Source organism: Sminthopsis crassicaudata, chromosome 1 (genome assembly GCF_048593235.1).
Source record: "Sminthopsis crassicaudata isolate SCR6 chromosome 1, ASM4859323v1, whole genome shotgun sequence".
Classification (NCBI taxonomy): domain Eukaryota; kingdom Metazoa; phylum Chordata; class Mammalia; order Dasyuromorphia; family Dasyuridae; genus Sminthopsis; species Sminthopsis crassicaudata.
In genome coordinates, this window is record NC_133617.1 from 223,430,748 (window position 1) to 223,449,265 (window position 18,518).

Here is an 18,518-nt window from a genome sequence, read left to right on the forward strand (position 1 = left end):
GAGAGAGGAGAGAGAGAGAGAGAGAGAGAGAGAGAGAGAGAGAGAGACAGAGAGACAGAGACAGAGAGAGAGAGAGAGAGAGAGAGAGAGACAGAGACAGAGAGAGAGAGAGACAGAGACAGAGACAGAGAGAGAGAGGAGAGAGAGAGGGGAGAGAGAGAGGAGAGAGTGTGCACCTGGCAAATGGTCATTTCCTTTCCAAGTCTCCTTCCCCAGGCCGCACTTCCTGGACCTATCACAACTCATCATGCATAAAACATATGTCTGGGAGAAGCAGATGTCCAAATGAAGCTGTTCACGTTAACTAGGGTTTGATTGTCTCTAGGAGTTATAACCATTACCAGCACCATTATAATTTACCAAGCCCCAATTATGTACATGGCACTGTACAAATGTTTAATACACTATTATACAGATGAATGGATCTGGGGTCCTTTGGTAGTGACTACAGCTAATTTCCCATCTCAAAATATGACCTGCTTGGTGACTCTAAGTTAGCATCTTCTTCCCTTAGCTCAGGAGCTGAGGACACACAGCATGGAGCTGGACTTTGCAGCCTTCACATTTTGTATCCCCCAAGGAAAAGTGTTTTAAAAACTTGCCAGCTCATCTCCCCCAGCCCACACAAAGGCCTCCCCCCCACCACATGAAGGATTAATCCTCCTGCTCCCCGGTTCATCCTTTCCCAACATAAGACTACAAAAGCCTAATCTAAAAGCTTCTTCCTCTAAGCTGTGTCACTATTCTTGAATCACAGTAGTTGGCACTTCAACAGCTCGGAATAAAAAGAGATTTCATGAAATACTCTAAGAAAATAATTGCACACAATCCTTTGTTTCTCAACTCTTTTAATCCTTCTCTGGGATGTGGCCACCATAATTAAGTGCAATATTCTGGATGTCAAACTAAAACTCACAGCTTTGATAAATATTAGGTGATTAAGCTATTTATAAAATATATAATTTGAAAATCTGGCATTTCATTTGCTACGATTATTTCTTCTGTGCTAGGACTGCTATCTATGTGGATGGCACTGCCAGGAAGGGAAATTAATAAGGATGTTCACTTGTGAGTTTCAAACTATTTCCAAATTTCAAACAAGCTGAGACAAAATCTCCTTGGGAAGAAGCAGATTTTTTAAGGAAAAAAAAAAAAAAAAAAGAAAAGCCATTACAAGTGAAATGATTACATTATGCTTTTGAAAATGACTCTTCTTTTGTGAATAACTAACTTAAAAGCTTAGAGATCTCAGGGACTGGTGATAATAGAGATTTTTGATTTAACAGTACAGTCAGAAAGCGCCTACCAGAAGGTCCACCATGTTAGGTTTATTGTTCCTCAGGGTCTTCACAGCATGGAAGACGTCAACTGCCCTCCGGTGCCGGAGCATTTCACAAACAATGCTGATTGCACAAAAAGTCCCACTGCGGCCACCTCCATTCCTGGAATAAAGGGAATAAAGTAGCTTGATTACTTTTTGCCCCTACTTTCCCATTTCTTACTAGTGGGCTGGGTAGTCTATGGAAATATTCTGATCCAAACACTGGTGAACCAATAATTATGACCGCCTCTCGAGCTAGGGTGAACTTTCCACCCAGACCATTACTTCTAATTAGCCATAACAGGGTGAGTTTTCCACCGTATTTGGCACACCTTTGAATGGATATCTGAAAGACCCTGGGTTCTTGCCCAGTTTTGCATCAGGACCAGGATGCTATAGAACCCAAAGAGTGATTACCAAAAGAAACTAAGGAAATAGAATCTGGATTTGCTTCTTGTGCTTAAGAGAGCTGCTGAATTTGAGACCTTCCTACCCATATATCTCTCCTCTGACTGAATTCTAAAAGCCCATTCATTGCATTCAGAGCACTTCATGATTTTTAATCTTTGGGTGAGTTTTCTCTGAACATAACCATTAGGTGGAGCTACACTATCCTGAATGGCATCCTTTTTACCTTGGGGAGAAGAAAGGATGAGAAATAAGACAGGAAGATTGTTTTTCCCCTTCTTATTCCTCCTAGACAATTCCTTTCTTATGTTTCCAGTTTTAGGGAATGCCAATATAAACTGGTTTCTTAACAAGTCAATAAAGAATTTTTTTATTTTTTTCATTTCAAGTGGTACACGCTTAAACTACTATATAATGAAGATACTCCTTGCTTCCATTTCTTTAAAGGTAACAAGTTTAAAGTAGCTTGAGGGCCAAATTCAAATATCTTGTTTCTGAAGGTCATACATACATACATTCATCTACATGTTCTACTTGAAGATCAACAGATAATATGGTAGGAAGAGCACAAGATCTGGAAACAAGATACTTTGGTTTGAATCTAGGGAAGATCATTTAACCTTTCTGGGTATCAAGATTCTTTTCTGCAAAATTTGTAATTGAGGAGGTTGGAATAATGAGGGGGTTCTTAATATTTTTCAACAAACATTCCCTTTGGCAGTCTGCAGATTACCTCTCAGAAGAATGTTTGTAAATGTTTAAGATACAATACACAGGATTACAAAGGAAACTAACTTTATTGAAATTTGGTTATCAAAATATTGACAAACCAAGATTGACCTCTTGAATCTTTCCGTAATGTTCTTCATCCATCCAAGATTAAGAATCCACCTAGATTACATAATCTCTTAGGTTCTTCCCAGCTGTATATTCTATATTCCTCTACATGGATTGTTTTTTTTTTCATTCCAAACCTTTTTTCTTCTTATTTTTCAATCTTGGCATAAATGATAAGATTATTTTTCCTCTAAAATTTGAGGGATCAGCACCGTATGTCATCACTGTTTATCTAAAGTTCAGTTGGTACTTAATGCTTGTGGTAAATTTATAAATGGGATAGTAGGATCAACGGTCAAAAGCTGGCATTATTCAACTTCCTTGAAGCCATGCAGTTCAACTTCCTGATTTTAAAGATGAAAAAACTGAGGTCCATAGTCAGGAATCTTTTTTTCTGTATTATATATATTAGTAGGGCTGGTGGCTCCAGTGTTCTTAAAGAAGTTGGACTTCTCTTGGCTGTTTATGGAGCAAAGGTCAGCTATGAAGGACATTAATTCCTGGGGAGAAGTTTCCCTTCTGAGAAGAAGAGAGGATTCAGGAGCTGCTGTTTATTTACACCATTTTTTGGAGTCACTGATGGATTTGCCTTGTAAAAATAGTGAGTTTCTATCTATCCGATGGTCTGAAGGCACAGGGAAAAGTGGGCTTTGTTCAACGAATACCTTCTGCCACCAGATGTGAAAGATCCTACCCAGAGATTCATCTCTCTAAATTAAGGAATTGTTTGCATTTTAAAAGTAAATATCTCCGGGAAGGGAATTGACTTTAGGACCATTATCTTATATTAAAATTTAGGGTGGATCAATTATCAGATCCTTTTCTGCCGGGGATTCAGCATTTACCTTTCATGGTTATTGTGGGGATTAAATGAGATGATATTTATAAAGCACTTAATGGTACCTGGCCCATGGCTGTTGTTGAGTTGTTCAAATTGTGCCCTACTCTTCATTTGGGATTTTCTTGGCAAAGATATTAGAGTGCATTGCCATTTCCTTCTTCAGCTTATTTTATAGATGAAGAAACCGAAGCAAATAGGAGTAAGTGACTTACTTCAGGGTCATACAGCTAGTAGATGTGGAAGAGTAAATTTGAACCCATGAGGGGGATTCTCCTGATTCCATGCCCCATGCTCTATTCAGGACACTATGTAGCTGCCTAGCAGCTAGGAGGCACTAGATAAATGCTTATTTTCTTCCTTCCTTCCTGTCTTTTCCCCTTCATTTCTTCTCAAAGTGTGGTAAGAGCAACATTTGTTTTGTGACCTTGGGGAGGAAGTCAGGTGGTATCCCTACCTTCCAGGGATAAAATAATGATGATGATGATGAAAGCTAACATTTAAACAGCACTTACTCTTTGTACTAATTTGGTCTTCACAACAGCTCTGTGAAGAGCTACTATAGGGCTACTGATATTGCTATTTTACAGATAAGGAAACTAAGGTAAACAGAGACAATGACTCACAGGGTCACACACCTATTCGGTTTGGGGCTGATTTTGAACTCAGGCCTTTTTTGACTACCCACTTTGCCAAATAACCGCCTGAACCACCATGGCAAATATTGCTCTCAAGCTTCTATTACTCCTTGAGAAATACCTTATGCCCTAGTTGGGAACTGTGAAGAGGCATTAGGGGAGTAATATTTTTACCTGAGTCAATCAATACCCTAACTTCAGAAGTTCTTTCACCTCCCTCTTCTACTGCTTTGCAGAGGTGGGTTAACACAGATGTTGGAATACTGGCTTTATTATCAGATTTATTTCAATTTATTGATCAATTTTGCTGATTTTTTCTATTCTTTTTCTTTAAAAATGTTTTAAATATAATAATAATCAGGAATAGGATTTGTTAGGAAAAAATCAGGGTTAGCAATCATTGATCTCAAAGTTAAAGCTAACATAGGTTTAATTAGTGAAAAATACGTCAACCATATAAATCAATATTGTTTTAGACTATTTAAAAATAAGTAGATAGTATAAGGATGGAATACTGCTGTGGTGGAAGAAATGAGTTGGTGGATTTAGAAAAAATTCACAACACTTGGACTTAAGAAGGATGATGCCATCCACTTTCAGAGAAACAGGACAAACAAGCAAACAAAGAGGAGAAACAGAGGACAAACAAGTCATATATGGATGTATATGTTTGTGTATGATTAGAGATAGCTATGCTTTGTATGTGTTTATATGTAGATATAAATATATCTGGGCTTATTTGTAGCTTTCTGGGAAGAGTGAAAAAAGAATAATAAAAAGTATACAGCAGAGAACAAAAGAAAACCTAAAGGAAGCAAAGAAGAGATGGACAGCTCTGAACACAATATTTACTAGGTTTTCTTGAAATGGAAATTTATTTGAATCCTCTCTTCTGTTCTGCTGTGCTCGTGGCATTTTTTTTCTTTCTCTATTTTGTATTCAAACGTTAAATAAATAAATTTTAAAATGGGTTTTTATACAGTCTGGCTCTATGGGAGAGGGAAGGGAAAATATAAGGGAAATGTAGGTGGTTCCAATATAATTAGTTAAAAATAAATCATCTTATGGAAAGAGTTTGTTGTGTAGTTTCTGGTCCACAACTTCCCCAGAAAATCCCATGGACAGTATGGATGTGTTATATCTAGTCCATGGAGTCACAAAGAGTCATTTACGACTGAAGGACTGAAGCACTGTGGTCCAAGGCTTGAATCAGTGAGATGGACAATTAAATGGAAGTAACCCCTTTTAGAATGGAGTATACATGAGCTAACTCTGGATGAGGATGAGAAATAAGGGGGAAAATCTGGGCATTTCAAGGCCCCTGGGGAGGTTCTGGGAATCTGGGAGTGTTGGGAGGAGGGAGGCTGAGTTTACCTTGTGATTTTACCTAGAGTCAACTCTAACATGAGATCAACTTCATTTATACTTCAGGTCAGTAGGAAGCTTCACTGTGTATTCATAACTGCTTTCCATTGAGCAAGAAATGAAAGCTAAAACTATCTGGTTGTTGAACTTTCCACAAATGCTCCAAATGACAGCTGGTTGGCTAGCTACACATTATCTCAAATGAGATAATAAATGGGAAAGGGCTTTGAGAAGTAGACAAAAGCAAGGTGGTTATTATCATTGTTAATACTAATAGTAGCAACAATAATACCACATCAGCTTTGCAGAGAGCTTTCGAAATGTAGTAGGCAGCAATAATTCCATGTATATTGCTAAGCAGACACTATGTCCACCCCTAATCTGCCTCTCTCATCATGCTACCTTCACATTAGAAGCAGCTAGGTAGAAGAGTAGATAGAGTGCTGGATTTGTAGTCAGAAAGACCAGGCTCAAGCCCTGAATCAGACATCTACTAATGGCGTAGCCCCTGGGCAGGTCATTTACCATACCCACTATCTTCTTTTTGCAATTACTTTCCTGGGCATGGAGGCATCAGGAAGAAGCATTTGTGAAGATCAAATAAGATAACATATGTAAAGTATGCTGCAAATTTTAAAGTTCTCTATAAATATATGTTATTTATTATCATCAGTAGGGTTAAATTATAAATATGAGATTATTATTATTATTATCATCAGGACTAATTATTATTAGTAGGTCTGTCTATAGCAGACCCTGTCATGATATGACTTTATTTAAACATAGATTCTTAATGGAGGTAAAAACAAACAAACAAAAAACAAGAAAGACACAAATAGGAAAGTCTGTCTTTCAGAACTGCTTGCCAGATACACCTTCCTTTTTCCTTTCTCTTCTTCATTTGTTTCTTCATTCATTTGTTTTGTTTGATCCTTCTTTCCTTTCCTCTTTCCTTCTTCCCTTTCCACTTTCCTTTCCTGTCTCCCTCCCTTCCTTCCTCCTCTCATTCCTTCCCTTCTCTCCTCCCTCTCAATCTCTATCCTTCTTTCTCTCTTTCCTCCTTCTTTCCTTTCTTTCCTCCTTTCTTCCTTCTTTCCCTCCATTCCTTTCTCTCTTCCTTCACCCATCTCTCCCTCACTTCCTTCTCTCCCTCCTTCCCTTTCTTCCTTCATTCCTTTCTTCTTTTCTCTTTTCCTTCCTTTCCCTTCTTCCTCCCTCTCTCCCCCTCTTTTTCTTTCTTTTTTCTTCCTTCTTCCCTCCCTTTTTACTTCCTTCCTCCCTCCCTCCTTTCCTCACTTCCTTCTCTCCCTCCTTCCCTTTCTTCCTTCATTCCTTTCTTCTTTTCTCTTTTCCTTCCTTCCTTTCCCTTCTTCCTCCCTCTCTCCCCCTCTTTTTCTTTCTTTTTTCTTCCTTCATTCCTTTCTTCTTTTCTCTTTTCCTTCCTTCCTTTCCCTTCTTCTTCCCTTTCTCCCCCTCTTTTTCTTTTTTTCTTCCTTCCTTCCTTCTTCCCTCCCTTTTTCCTTCCTTCCTATCTCCCTCCTTTCCTCACTTCCTTCTCTCCCTCCTTCCCTCGTTTTCTTCCCTCCCTCCTTGTCTCCCTTCCCGCCTGCCTCCCCACTCCTTTCTTTTCCTTTCTCCCTCTCTCCCTTCCTTCCTCCTTCCTCTCTCCCTTCCTTGCTTCCTTCCTTAATTGCTTCATTCCCTCACTCCTTTCTTCTTTCCCACCTTTCTTTTCTCTTTTTCCTTTCTCCCTTCCTTTCTTCCATCAAAACTTTTGTTTTCTATACTTACAAACAATGTACAACCGTCCGTCCTTCACCACCATTATACTCTTCTTGCCATTTTTCCACCTGGCGTATGAGCTTCAAGAAAGAGCGTTTGGACACTGGTGTGTCTCTATACATTGGCCACCCCAAAAACTGGAACTGCTGTACCATCCGGTATCCATCTTGAGGCTGTGGAAAATCATATGACAATCATGGAGAAATAGGCACTCTTTACTTTGAATTCCAATGGGCTGATTTCTCTTATTTGATCTTTTTATCAAAGTGAAACATTATTAAATCAGACATTGCCTATAAATAACCAAGACAGTGTCTACTGGCCTGGAGAGTTATGATTTTTAATCTTCTTGTGTTATAAAGAACCAGGTGCTTTAAATGACAGGCCGGGAAAAATAAGAGTGGAACAGAATACTTGCACTCCTGCAAAGACCCAGAGCAAAATGTCAAGGAATAAGGATTTAATGTATTGTCCACAAGTCAGAAAAATGGCTTTCCTTTAATCACAGGTGAGCTGAAGGAGAAGAATAAGTTATAATCTGAGCCTCTGTGCATAAAGGTTGTGAAGTAGATTAGGGGTACTTATCTCTGCATTTCATGTAAGGGGAAAATTGTTTTGTTTACTTATTTGAACCTTGCAAAGATATCAATATTGCATTAATTTTTAATCCTGATTAAACCTTGCTGCAGGTTTCAATCAAGTCTTCCTCTGCTTTTTAGAAAAAAGCAAAACAGGTTTTTGTCTTCTATACTGACTGAGACCTAAAGTGAGGTAGACCAAACGGGATGTGATCCTTACCCTGGATGCATTATAAATTCGGAATATTCGACTGATGATGTCCTCTTCTAAATCAGCAGAGACAAATTCTACTTGGATGGGGCCGTGTCTGTGCACTCCGTTTTCTGGCCAGTACTGGGGACATAGCTGGATTCAAATGTGTGGAAATACAAGGTTAATGAATTACAAGAGAAATTTCACTCTAATGGCTTGGACAAGATTCCCACAGGAGAAGCACTCCTGTTTTTAATCTCTAATGCATCATTTAAATGGAGTTAATTCTCTCCTGCTTGGTTCTAAAAATGGGATTCTCTTTTTCATGCTGCTGCCGTGCCATAGTCCTTAGAGAACAGCTGGCTTCATACTATCTACATGTGACTTTGGAGTGAATGGTTATTAAATCTCTCTTATCTAGTATCCTAATCTCCAGTAAATTCTTCGGATTGGACATTCATTTAGAAGCCAATTTACATCCTTAAATTGTGACGTGTTAACATGAGACATTTTTAGCATGTCGTACTTGGCACCTGGTAAAATAATCAATAAATGCTTTTCTTTCTTTCATTCCAGGGAGCTAGATCTACTTTGTTGAAAATCTTACATTTAAAGAAACAGCCTAGTGAATATTACTCCCTGCCCTGCATTAGACTGCTGGGTACAATGGGCAGAGCTTACATATTATCTACTGATAAATAGTAGTAGAAATAATAATAATGACAACTAGGTAGTTTGGTGCATAGTGTACCAAGCCTGAAGTCAGGAAGACTGCTGAAGCAAATGACAAACTATTCTAGTATCTCTGCCAAGAAAACCCCAAATGGCATCACAAGGAGATTCAGATACAACTGAAATGATTGAACAACAAAAACAAAAAATAGTAGCTAACATTTATATATCATTTAACATGTGTCAGGCATTATGCTAAGCAATTTAAAATTATTAAAGTATTAAAGTATAATTATTAAAGTACAACAACACTGAGAAGTTGGTGCAGTTTCTATTCCCATTTTACAGATGAGGAAACTGAGGTAAACAGGTGAAATGGCTTGCCCAGGGTAACATAGCTAGCAAGTGTCCCAGGTTGAATCTGAAAGCAAATTTTCCTGACTCTAGACTCAGCAACCCCTATCTAAACTTTGCATCTCTCCTAATACCTAGCATTATAGACTATCTTTGCAGATTATAATTCAAAGTAATTCTCAGTTTGGGAGATACCTAGGAGACTAGTTATTCTGAGATTATCTGTGGATTTATATATATTGTGGGATAAGAATGGCTTGGTTTGAACTTTCAAAATCATCTTGTTATTACTGTAGATCTGACATGCAATGTCTTGTGTTGATTTGTGGTTTCCCTGAATCCTCCAAGGACATTATTTACTGGACTCTGAGCTGGCGTGAGATGAGGAAGCTAGAGGAGGTACTCTGCATAGCCAATATATCTTAAATCAGAGAAAGGCACTTGGGTTTTGCCAAGGCAGTGATGGGTTTTCCTTATAGTTTTCATTCTGAAAAGACAAGCTATGAAAAGTTTTGAAATGTCTCACCCCATACTAAAATAAGATCAAAATGGGTACATGATTTAGGCATAAAAAGTAACACCATAAACGAATTAAGAGAATGAAGGATATTTTATCTATCAGATCTTTGGGGAAAGGAGGAATTTGTTTATTTATTTATTTATTTTTATTAAAGCTTTTTATTTTCAAAACATTAACCCTTGCAAAACCATTTTTCCTCCTTTTCCCCACCCCTTCCTCTATATAGCAAGTAATCCAATATAAGTTCAACATAATAAAAATATATGTTAAATTCAATATATGCACATATATTTATACAATTATCTTGCTGCACAAGAAAAATCAAATCAAAAAGAAAAAAAAAGGAAAAAATAAAATGAATGCAAGCAAACAACAACAAAAAGAGTGAAAGATGCTCTGTTATGATCCACACTTGGTTCCCACAGTGCTCTCTCTGGGTATAGATGGCTCTCTCCATCATAAGATCATTGGAACTGGCCTGAGTCATCTTATTGTTGAAAAGAGCCATGTCCATCAGAATTGATCATCATAAAATCGTTATCTATTTTGTATTCAATAATGGACTTCAGTTCTTCTTTGGCCACAAATTTGAAGGGAGGAATTTATGACCAAAAAAGAAATAGAGAACATTATGAAAGGCAAAATGGACAATTTTGATTACATTAAATTAAAAAGGCTTTGCACAAATAAAACCAAGAGAAATGATTAAAAGGGAAGGACAAAGCTGGAAAAATATTTTGCAGCCAATGTATCTGATAAAGTTCTCATTTCTAAAATATATAAAGAACTGTGTCAAATTGATAAGAATATAAGAATTAATAAATGGTTAAAGGATTTGAACAGATAATTTTCAGATGACAAAATTAAAACCATCTATAGTCATGTAAAAAATGCTCTAAATCACAACTGACTAGACAAATGCAAATTAAAACAACTCTGAGGTACTCCCTCATACCTCTCAGATTGGTTAAGATGACAAGAAAAGATAATGATTTATGTTGGAGGGGATGTAGGAAAATTGGGACACTAATGCATTGTTGATAGAGTTGATTCAATCATTCTGGAGAGCAATTTGGAACTATGCACAAAGGGCTATAAAACTGTGCATATTCTTTGACCCACCAGTGCCATTACTGGGTCTATATCCCAAGAAGGAAAAGGACTCACATGTGCAAAGATATTTGTAGCAGCTCTTTTTATAATAGCAAAGAATTGGAAGATGAGTAGATGACCATCAATTGAAGAATGGCTAATAAATTGTGGTATACGAACATAATGGAATCTTATTTTTCTATAAAAAATGATGAACAAATTGATTTTAGAAAGGCCTGGAAAGATTTACATAAATTGATGCTGAGTGAAACAAGCAGAACCAGGAATACATTATACACATAACAACAAGATTGTGTGATGATCAACTATGAAAAGCTTGCTTCTTCTCAGTGGTCAGTGATCCAAGGCAATCCCAATAGATTTTAGATAGAAAATGCCATCTGCATCCAGAAAAAGGACTATGGAGACTGACTGTAAATCAACACGCGTTATGTTAACTTCCTTTTTCTTTTTTTTTTCCTTCTCCCCTGATTTCCCCTTTTGTTCTGATTTTTCTCTCCCGACCTGATTTATAAAGCAATGTGTATTTAAAATAAATACATAAATAAATCATCCTTTAAAAGGAAAAAAGATCTTTTCCCCCCTTTTCTTAAAGCTACACCTTTTCTCCTTGCCTTTTATTCCCCAGTTATATCTAGATTTCCTCTAAAGTCCAATACCAGGTTGATACAAGTACTCATCTTTCACTGTTATTCAAGGTTTTCTATACATGAATCACATGCACATGGAATATGTCAAAAAAGTAAAATTTCATCATTATTAACATTTTCTTTGACAACACAGGTCAGAACCCCTCAACAGATTCTGAATCTGGGGTCTGTGAACTTAAAGAAAAAGAAAGAAAAACCTTTTAAGTCAAACTTTTTTTTTTTTTTTTTTAACATTTTTGACAATTTCAATAGAACTGATTTTTTTCTGTTCTTCAGTTATTTCAATCACATCTGACTCTTTGTGATCCCTTTTGGGGTTTTCTTGGCAAAGACACTGGAAAGCTCTGTCATTTCTTTCTCTAAATTGCTTTACAAATGAGGAAATTGAGACAAACAGGGTGAAGGGACTTGCCCAGGACTACCTAGCCAGTAAGCATCTGATGCTGCATTTGAACCTGAATCTTCTACCACTGTGCCACTTAAGCTGCCTCAATTTCCTCTATAATCCTATTCATTTTTCCTACATTTAAAATATTTATCTGAAAAAGCTTCATAGTTTTCTGCAGACTGCCAAAAGGATCCATGACAGAAAAACAGATTAAAAAACCCAGTATACATTTTAGTAAATACTTTTTTATAAATTGGTGTGAGTGAAAAAAAAAATCCTTCACTAGCCTTCTTTACAGCAAAAGATACACTTCTACTTTTCTACTCATCAACTATCCCAGGATCACTGATTTAGAGAAATAAGGGATGTAGGGCGGGAGCATGAAAGGGCCAACCCCTTCATTTCACAGATGAGAAAACTGAGACTTAGAGATTGTGATTTATTCAAAATCACACAACTCGTGAGTGATTGAGGCACAATTCTAATCTTGATTTAAGACATAAAATAATTCCTTTCTGCCATATCCTGTTACAATCTTCAAAGACCATTCCCCACTCTAGACTCTGATATTTGGGTTTATGCTTCTTCACACCTATGTATCTTTTATCCCTACCTAACCCCAGCTGAGCTATTACCCTTAACCAGTCTTTGGAGAAGAGAAGTCTGGTTTAGGCTAGATCTCTAGCACTCTCTGGGTCAAAACCTTTATCCTTATAGCCATCTATTAAGCCAATTAATACACCTAGTTTTCCTGAGGGCAACTCTAAAGATCAAGCAGGTCTTTCTTTGTTCTGACCTGCTCAAAGGTAATTCTGCAAGCCTCCAAGTTCTTTCTGTATAACCAACCACATCTTGGATTTCTGGTATCCGGCTCCTCTTACTTCTTTTCTCCATATATTCTCTCCATCTCTCCTTTTTTTTTTTCCATGAGCATTTTTTAAGCTCTCTACAGCTCTGCCCTCCCAATTGGGCCACTATATCTCTTAACAGTATTTCTATCCAGGGATCCCCAAAATACATTTGCATGCTAATAGAAGCGCCTATCTAGCACTGGGGAATTCCCCTTGCCTTCAATTGCAATATTTAAAAGACTTAAGAGACCCACACATATCTTTTAACAACAAAGCCTCTCTACTCCAGGAAGGGATAGCACCATAACTGATAATTATTTTGGGGAAGGATTTTTTTTAACCAGGTTCAGAAGTAAGCAGTTCAGAAATAAAAATCAGTAAACTGATGTTTGGACATTTTTATGAGCAGAGCATTATCTTCTTAAATTAATATCTGTGCAATTACAGAAGTACAGCTGTACATGCCCACTGATGTTGAAGAAGGGACCCTGAAACTCTTTAAAACTCCTTGAAGGAGAGATTCTCCTTGAACCCTCAAGTCTGTGGAATCCCAACCAAGAGAAACAAGATAAATAGCTTCATTCTGTTATCTTGATGGGACTGGTTGAAGCATTCAATTCCAAGATTTTCTACCCCTATTGCAGGCTCAACCACTCCCAGTAAGTAGTTTGATGAGCAAACCCCAAAACTCTTAAAATCTCCTTGGACTCTGCCCCACCCCAAGCACAAACAGTTTCCTCCTTATCTAAAAATCCATTGAATTTTATTCAAATTCTAACCTGGATCTCAAACCAGAGGCCAACATGGGACTCCACTCACAGGCCCCTTCAGATAACCAAAAGTCCCCCTATTATAAAAAGGGCTAAATTGGAGTCCACTCTTTGCAGAGATCCCAAACATGGCATCCTTACGCCGGTTATGTCAAGGATTTCTACCTACCAGAACCAACCCTAGGCTCTGGTGTTTTCCTACCTTTTAACCGTACTTCCAAACCTCATAATAAACCTCTTTTATCTATCTAGGTTTCCAGGTCTGTAAATTCCTTTACGGAGGACTCTTTCTCCGCTACTAGACCTCATTTAACTCTGTATCCTTGCGCTGAATCCAAAGGGGTTGCAGGAGAGCTCTATGTGACTCCCTGTACCCCGAACCCTCCAAACCTCAATTAAACCTAATTTCATTTAGTTCTCATCAGTCTCATCTACGCCTGGAGGCAGTAACAGCACTGAAGAATCTCATTTGACTGAAACTTCTGTCTTAGATTTCCTTATAAAAATGGCAACTTGGAACTTACTTCTTTGCAGAGGTCCTAAGACACCATGCAATGCCATGCTATGTCAAGGAAACCTCTGCCCACTGGAATAATATTCTCTTCCAGTGCTACCCTCTCTTTATCTCCCTCACTTATTTCCCTAACAACACTTCATGCCTGTCGGGGTTTCTCTAAACTTTACTTCTCTGCCAGGACTCCTCCACTATTTTACTTCCCAATGCCTATAATAAACCTCGTTTATCAATCTAGGTTTTCGGGTTTGTAAATTCCTTTACAGAGAATCCCTGCACCGCCAGAAGGGAGTCCCCAAAACTCCCTACCCATGTGCTGAATCCTAAGGGAGTATAGGGGAGCCAAACCTCTTCATTTGGTTCCCTGAACCCCAAATCTGATTTAATTCTCTGACCACCAGGAACCCCTAATCTCATTTTGGTTCCCTAAATCTAAACCTCATTATTTGGTTCCCTGACAGAAGGGAACCCCAAAACCTAAACCTCATCAATGTCACCTGGAAGTAGTTTTAAATTGAAAACACAATTTTAAAAATTTGAAACACTAAGCTCTGAGATTAGAGATATAATCTATTTCATTTGCCTAAATCTAAAGCATTGATGAATTCAGTATGGAGTTTCATTGTGTGAGGAAATTTAGGAGGTTTTTCAAAGGCTCCAATAATAGATGAAATTCAAAGAGTTAGTGGAGGAAAAGGGGAAAGATTAAATAAGTATTTACTAAGCAACTACCATATACCACTCTCTAGGCCTAGGCCAGGTGCTTTAAAAATAATTCCTCCTTCTATCTTTACAAAAATCCTAGAAGTAGGTGATATTATTATCTCCATCTTACAATTGAATAAACAGAGGCAAACAGAAGTGAAGTAACTTGCCCAGATAAGACTTGTTGACTCTATCCTCATATAACTGCTGCTGGCCAAGGAACCCACCAGCACAGGGTCCCAGCAACCTCCCTTGTAAGGGAAACATGAATATATGTTGCTTGAAATTCTCAGATGATTATGAATCTCAATATCTGAATTTTAAAATAAAACATGCCAATAACTCTTCTAGGGCTTTCATTAACCTTTATCTTTTTGATAATATCGAAGCAATTTTTTTGCGGTACGAAGATAGGGAGGGTAAATCTTAAAAACCTTATTTTTATAGTCTGTCTGTGGCAGCTGGTGTTGATACAAAGAATATTAAATAGTCTCAAGTAAAACATGTTTAGCAAACAATGAAGGACTTCATACTTTTATAGAACACACCAATTGAATCTTTAAGATGGATGCTATTTATCATAAGGTCTTGACAATTTTTCTTCAGATTAAACAATGTCAATTTTAATCTTATATATGCAAAAATGGATCAGGCGACCCTTATCTCTTACTATAGTCAAAGTGATGTGGTTAGTGATAGAAAAGGAAAGCCTTAGATTTTCTGATTAAGAATGAAAATGAAAAACACCTTTTTTGTTGTTCTTGTAACTTGTGTTGCATCAGTTTACAAATACAAAAAAAAAACATATTTACTTATTTTTAAACATTATTTTCATCCATTTGTAAAACTGCCATGTAAAAAGTAGAGCATGCTAGTATTTATTTTCTTTTTTTGATACCCTAGGATACCAATTATTCAAATTAATGATGGAATATTTAGACAGTGATAAGAACCTGTACTGTGCACATTTGAGTTGCTGTGGCTGATTTTTGGTTGATGGGGCTGGATTTTATTTTCACTTGCTCTCTCAGTTCAACTTCCTAATCAAAATCCTGTCTTTTTCTTATAGTGGAGAAATATGAATTTTCTAAGCCAGGGTTTGGCTCTTGACATACTGCATTCCATACTTTGCTCAAGTAAACTGTGTAGAAAATGGCTTTAATGGTGCATAACACTTCCATGCACTGGACCTATAAATACTTAAAGGAGTCAAGAGCTATTCTTGTACAATTGTAACAGCTTTTAAGTTCAAATGCTCTATTTAGCGTTTCCTAAAAGACTGACTCCCCAGAGTCTCTTTTCCTACACTCTGAAAATCACCTCTGTGTCCTGAATACAAGTTTGAAGTTCTTTTCTCTTTCCCTTCCATTCATTGAGTAGGTGATGAGTATTATGGGCTCAGACATTTATCGCTTATGATGAATACTTAGAATCCAGATTGTTGTTCAAAAGAGCATGTCAAAGACTCACCTTTTTAAAAAATTGATTTGGATAGAAAGCAATGTTTTAGTATACTTTAGGATTTATGGCAGTCAAAAAAAGGGAAGCATTTATCTAAATAAATAGCACTGATATCGCCTTTGCAAGTAGTTGGACGACAAAGCACTCATGTTGTCTCACTCGTTTCTTTAGAATTGTGAGACAGAAGATTCCAGGATTACAATCACAGAATCCTTCAAAGAATGAGGAAAATGGGGATGAGAGAAATGGTTTTCCAAAGTCAACCACCTTGAAGCTTTAATGGATCCTTGAGCTTGGGTTTGGGGACATGATGTTCTTTCCATTTATATGCTGCTTTTATATTTATATATGACATTTATATTTGTATATAGCATTTATATACTGCTTTATAATATACTTTATATCTACTGTCTAATTTGATTGGTTAGTTTCTCTTAAAACCTTCACTTTTAAGATAGCTGCGGGCCAGCCATGTTCATTCCTTTATTTCTCTTTGGAGTCAGCTCCTATTCCTTTAGACTTCTTTCTTCACCATAGCCCTTGAGGATCACCCAGTCCCCTTTCATATTTCTCTTATATTGTCTTTATAAGAATATAAGCTCTTTGAGGGTCAGACTGTCTTTCTTTAGTGCTTGTTGATAGCAGTCCTTCAATATAGATTGCACAAGTATTATTATTCCCATTTTACAGATAGGCAAAGGAAGGCTCTGAGAAGTTAGTGACTTGTCTAAGATCATAACTAAGTAAAACAAGGAGAGTGGGTAGGAGAAAAGAAATGGAGAAAGTTTTCAGAGTTAGGATAATTTAATCCAAAGAATTGAGCTGGGAAATTAGGACTATGGGTTCTACTTTCAGATGTTACTGTGGACAAATCCTTTAATCCTTTTTAGCCTTAGCAACTGACTGCCTTTAAAAATGGGGGAAATCTACTCTGCTGAGAGAAGCAATGGGAGAGAGATTATAAAATATTTAAGCTTCTTAAGCAAAAAGAACTATACAAGTACAAGGATCATTGTTAAAGTTTCATTAACTAGTTTTCACGACAGTCTTAAAAATGTACCATAATGGGAACATTTGGAGAAGTGACTTTAATGTCCCTGTGAAGTGACAGATAGAAATCCACCAAATCAAAATGAGAGGAAGGAAAAACCTCTTCCAGTTTTAAATGAGCTACCCCACAACTAGGATTATGGATAATCAATAGTTTGGAGCCAGAAGAAATACTAAAGGTCTTCTACCCAAATTCCTCATTTTAAATAGAGGGAAACTGAGGCTTAGGGAAGTGACTTGCCTAAGACCATACAGGTAGTAAAGAGCAGAGAAAGACTTTGAAATCAGATCCTTTGATTCCAAATCCCAAAATGTATGTCCCCAACAGTAGCGTGGCATCCCAGCTTAGGAGTTACATTTTTCCTTCATTTCCTTCACTGACCTGTTCTATCATGGTAGTTTTCACTTATTTCTGCATAGATAGCTATATTGGGGACTGGTCCTTATTGAAACAAGAAAAATATTAAAATCTAGGAAAAGGCAAAGAACTATATTTTTTGTTTTAAATTACTGCTATTATACATATTTTCTAATTTGTGTAACTTTGTTCCTTTAATTCCTGGCTCCCCATGTTTTCGTTATCCACAATGTCCTGCTTTCTAATATATACATCCTCAGAAGGCTTGTTTTGTATTCCTGGCTTCTGACCAGTCTTTCTCTACCTTCATTTTGCCTTGCCTAATCTGCTTTTAATTTGTTTGCTTTTTTATATCTGATACCTGCCTGATTCTTAATATTATTCTTTAGTTTCAGTGGTCCCAGATCCTTGAACTCCTGGCCTAATACTTACTACCCATATGCTAAACTATGATACTTCAAAGATGATCAATAAACAAATGCAGTTCTTGCTGTCAATGTTCCCGGATTCAGTGAAAATGGTTATTGAAACTTACCTGGGCTGGATCTACATCATTTAGCATGACTACAGATGTACAGTGATAGTCTAAGACCAATCTCCAGAAGTCTTTGACTGTGTTTGGTAAAGGATGCTGGGTGACTATAAAAGCTGAAGGCTGTTTATAGCTCTGCAAAAAGCAAACAGAGAAAAAGCCCAAGTCAATAAACTTTGAAAAGTGTGAAAGAAAGAGGTTGATCCATTTAGTTAGCTCTTGTGCTTGTAAATATTCTATAGCTTTACCTACAGCACATTTGATAACAGAGATAGGGGTAGAAAACATTCCCTACATTTAATACTTATCGAATCACATTGCCATTGTCAATCTCAAAGTATAGTATTTCTAGGCCTTCATTTATCTCTCTGAAAATTCAACATAATAATTTTTTTTTCTCAGTAAAAGAGTAGGAGATTTAAGCAATTAGATTCTTTTAAAACTCTTAGTTATTCATTTATCCAATAAATATATAACCATAGATTTAAAGCTAGAAGAGATCTTAGAAGTCATTATGTTCAAATTCCTCCTCTTACTAAAAGGAATACTGAGGCACAGAGAAGTTAATAATAATACTGAAAGCTAATATTTACATAGAACTTTAAAGTTTGCAAAGCAAT

The 18,518-nt window shown here is 37.0% G+C and overlaps 1 protein-coding gene across 6 annotated transcripts in view; it reads right to left on the reverse strand.

The window, feature by feature from the left end:
• Nucleotides 1–18,518, reverse strand: part of PTPRM (protein tyrosine phosphatase receptor type M) — a 938,548-nt gene that overhangs the window by 12,422 nt on the left and 907,608 nt on the right. For all 6 annotated transcript variants that reach the window (XM_074275249.1, XM_074275231.1, XM_074275235.1 and 3 more), the window contains 4 exons: nucleotides 17,902–18,033; nucleotides 7,988–8,113; nucleotides 7,199–7,362; nucleotides 1,307–1,442 (listed from right to left, as the gene is read on the reverse strand). In XM_074275249.1, coding sequence (XP_074131350.1) covers nucleotides 1,307–1,442; nucleotides 7,199–7,362; nucleotides 7,988–8,113; nucleotides 17,902–18,033 — 558 coding nt within the window. The remainder of the gene's footprint in view (nucleotides 1–1,306; nucleotides 1,443–7,198; nucleotides 7,363–7,987; nucleotides 8,114–17,901; nucleotides 18,034–18,518) is intronic.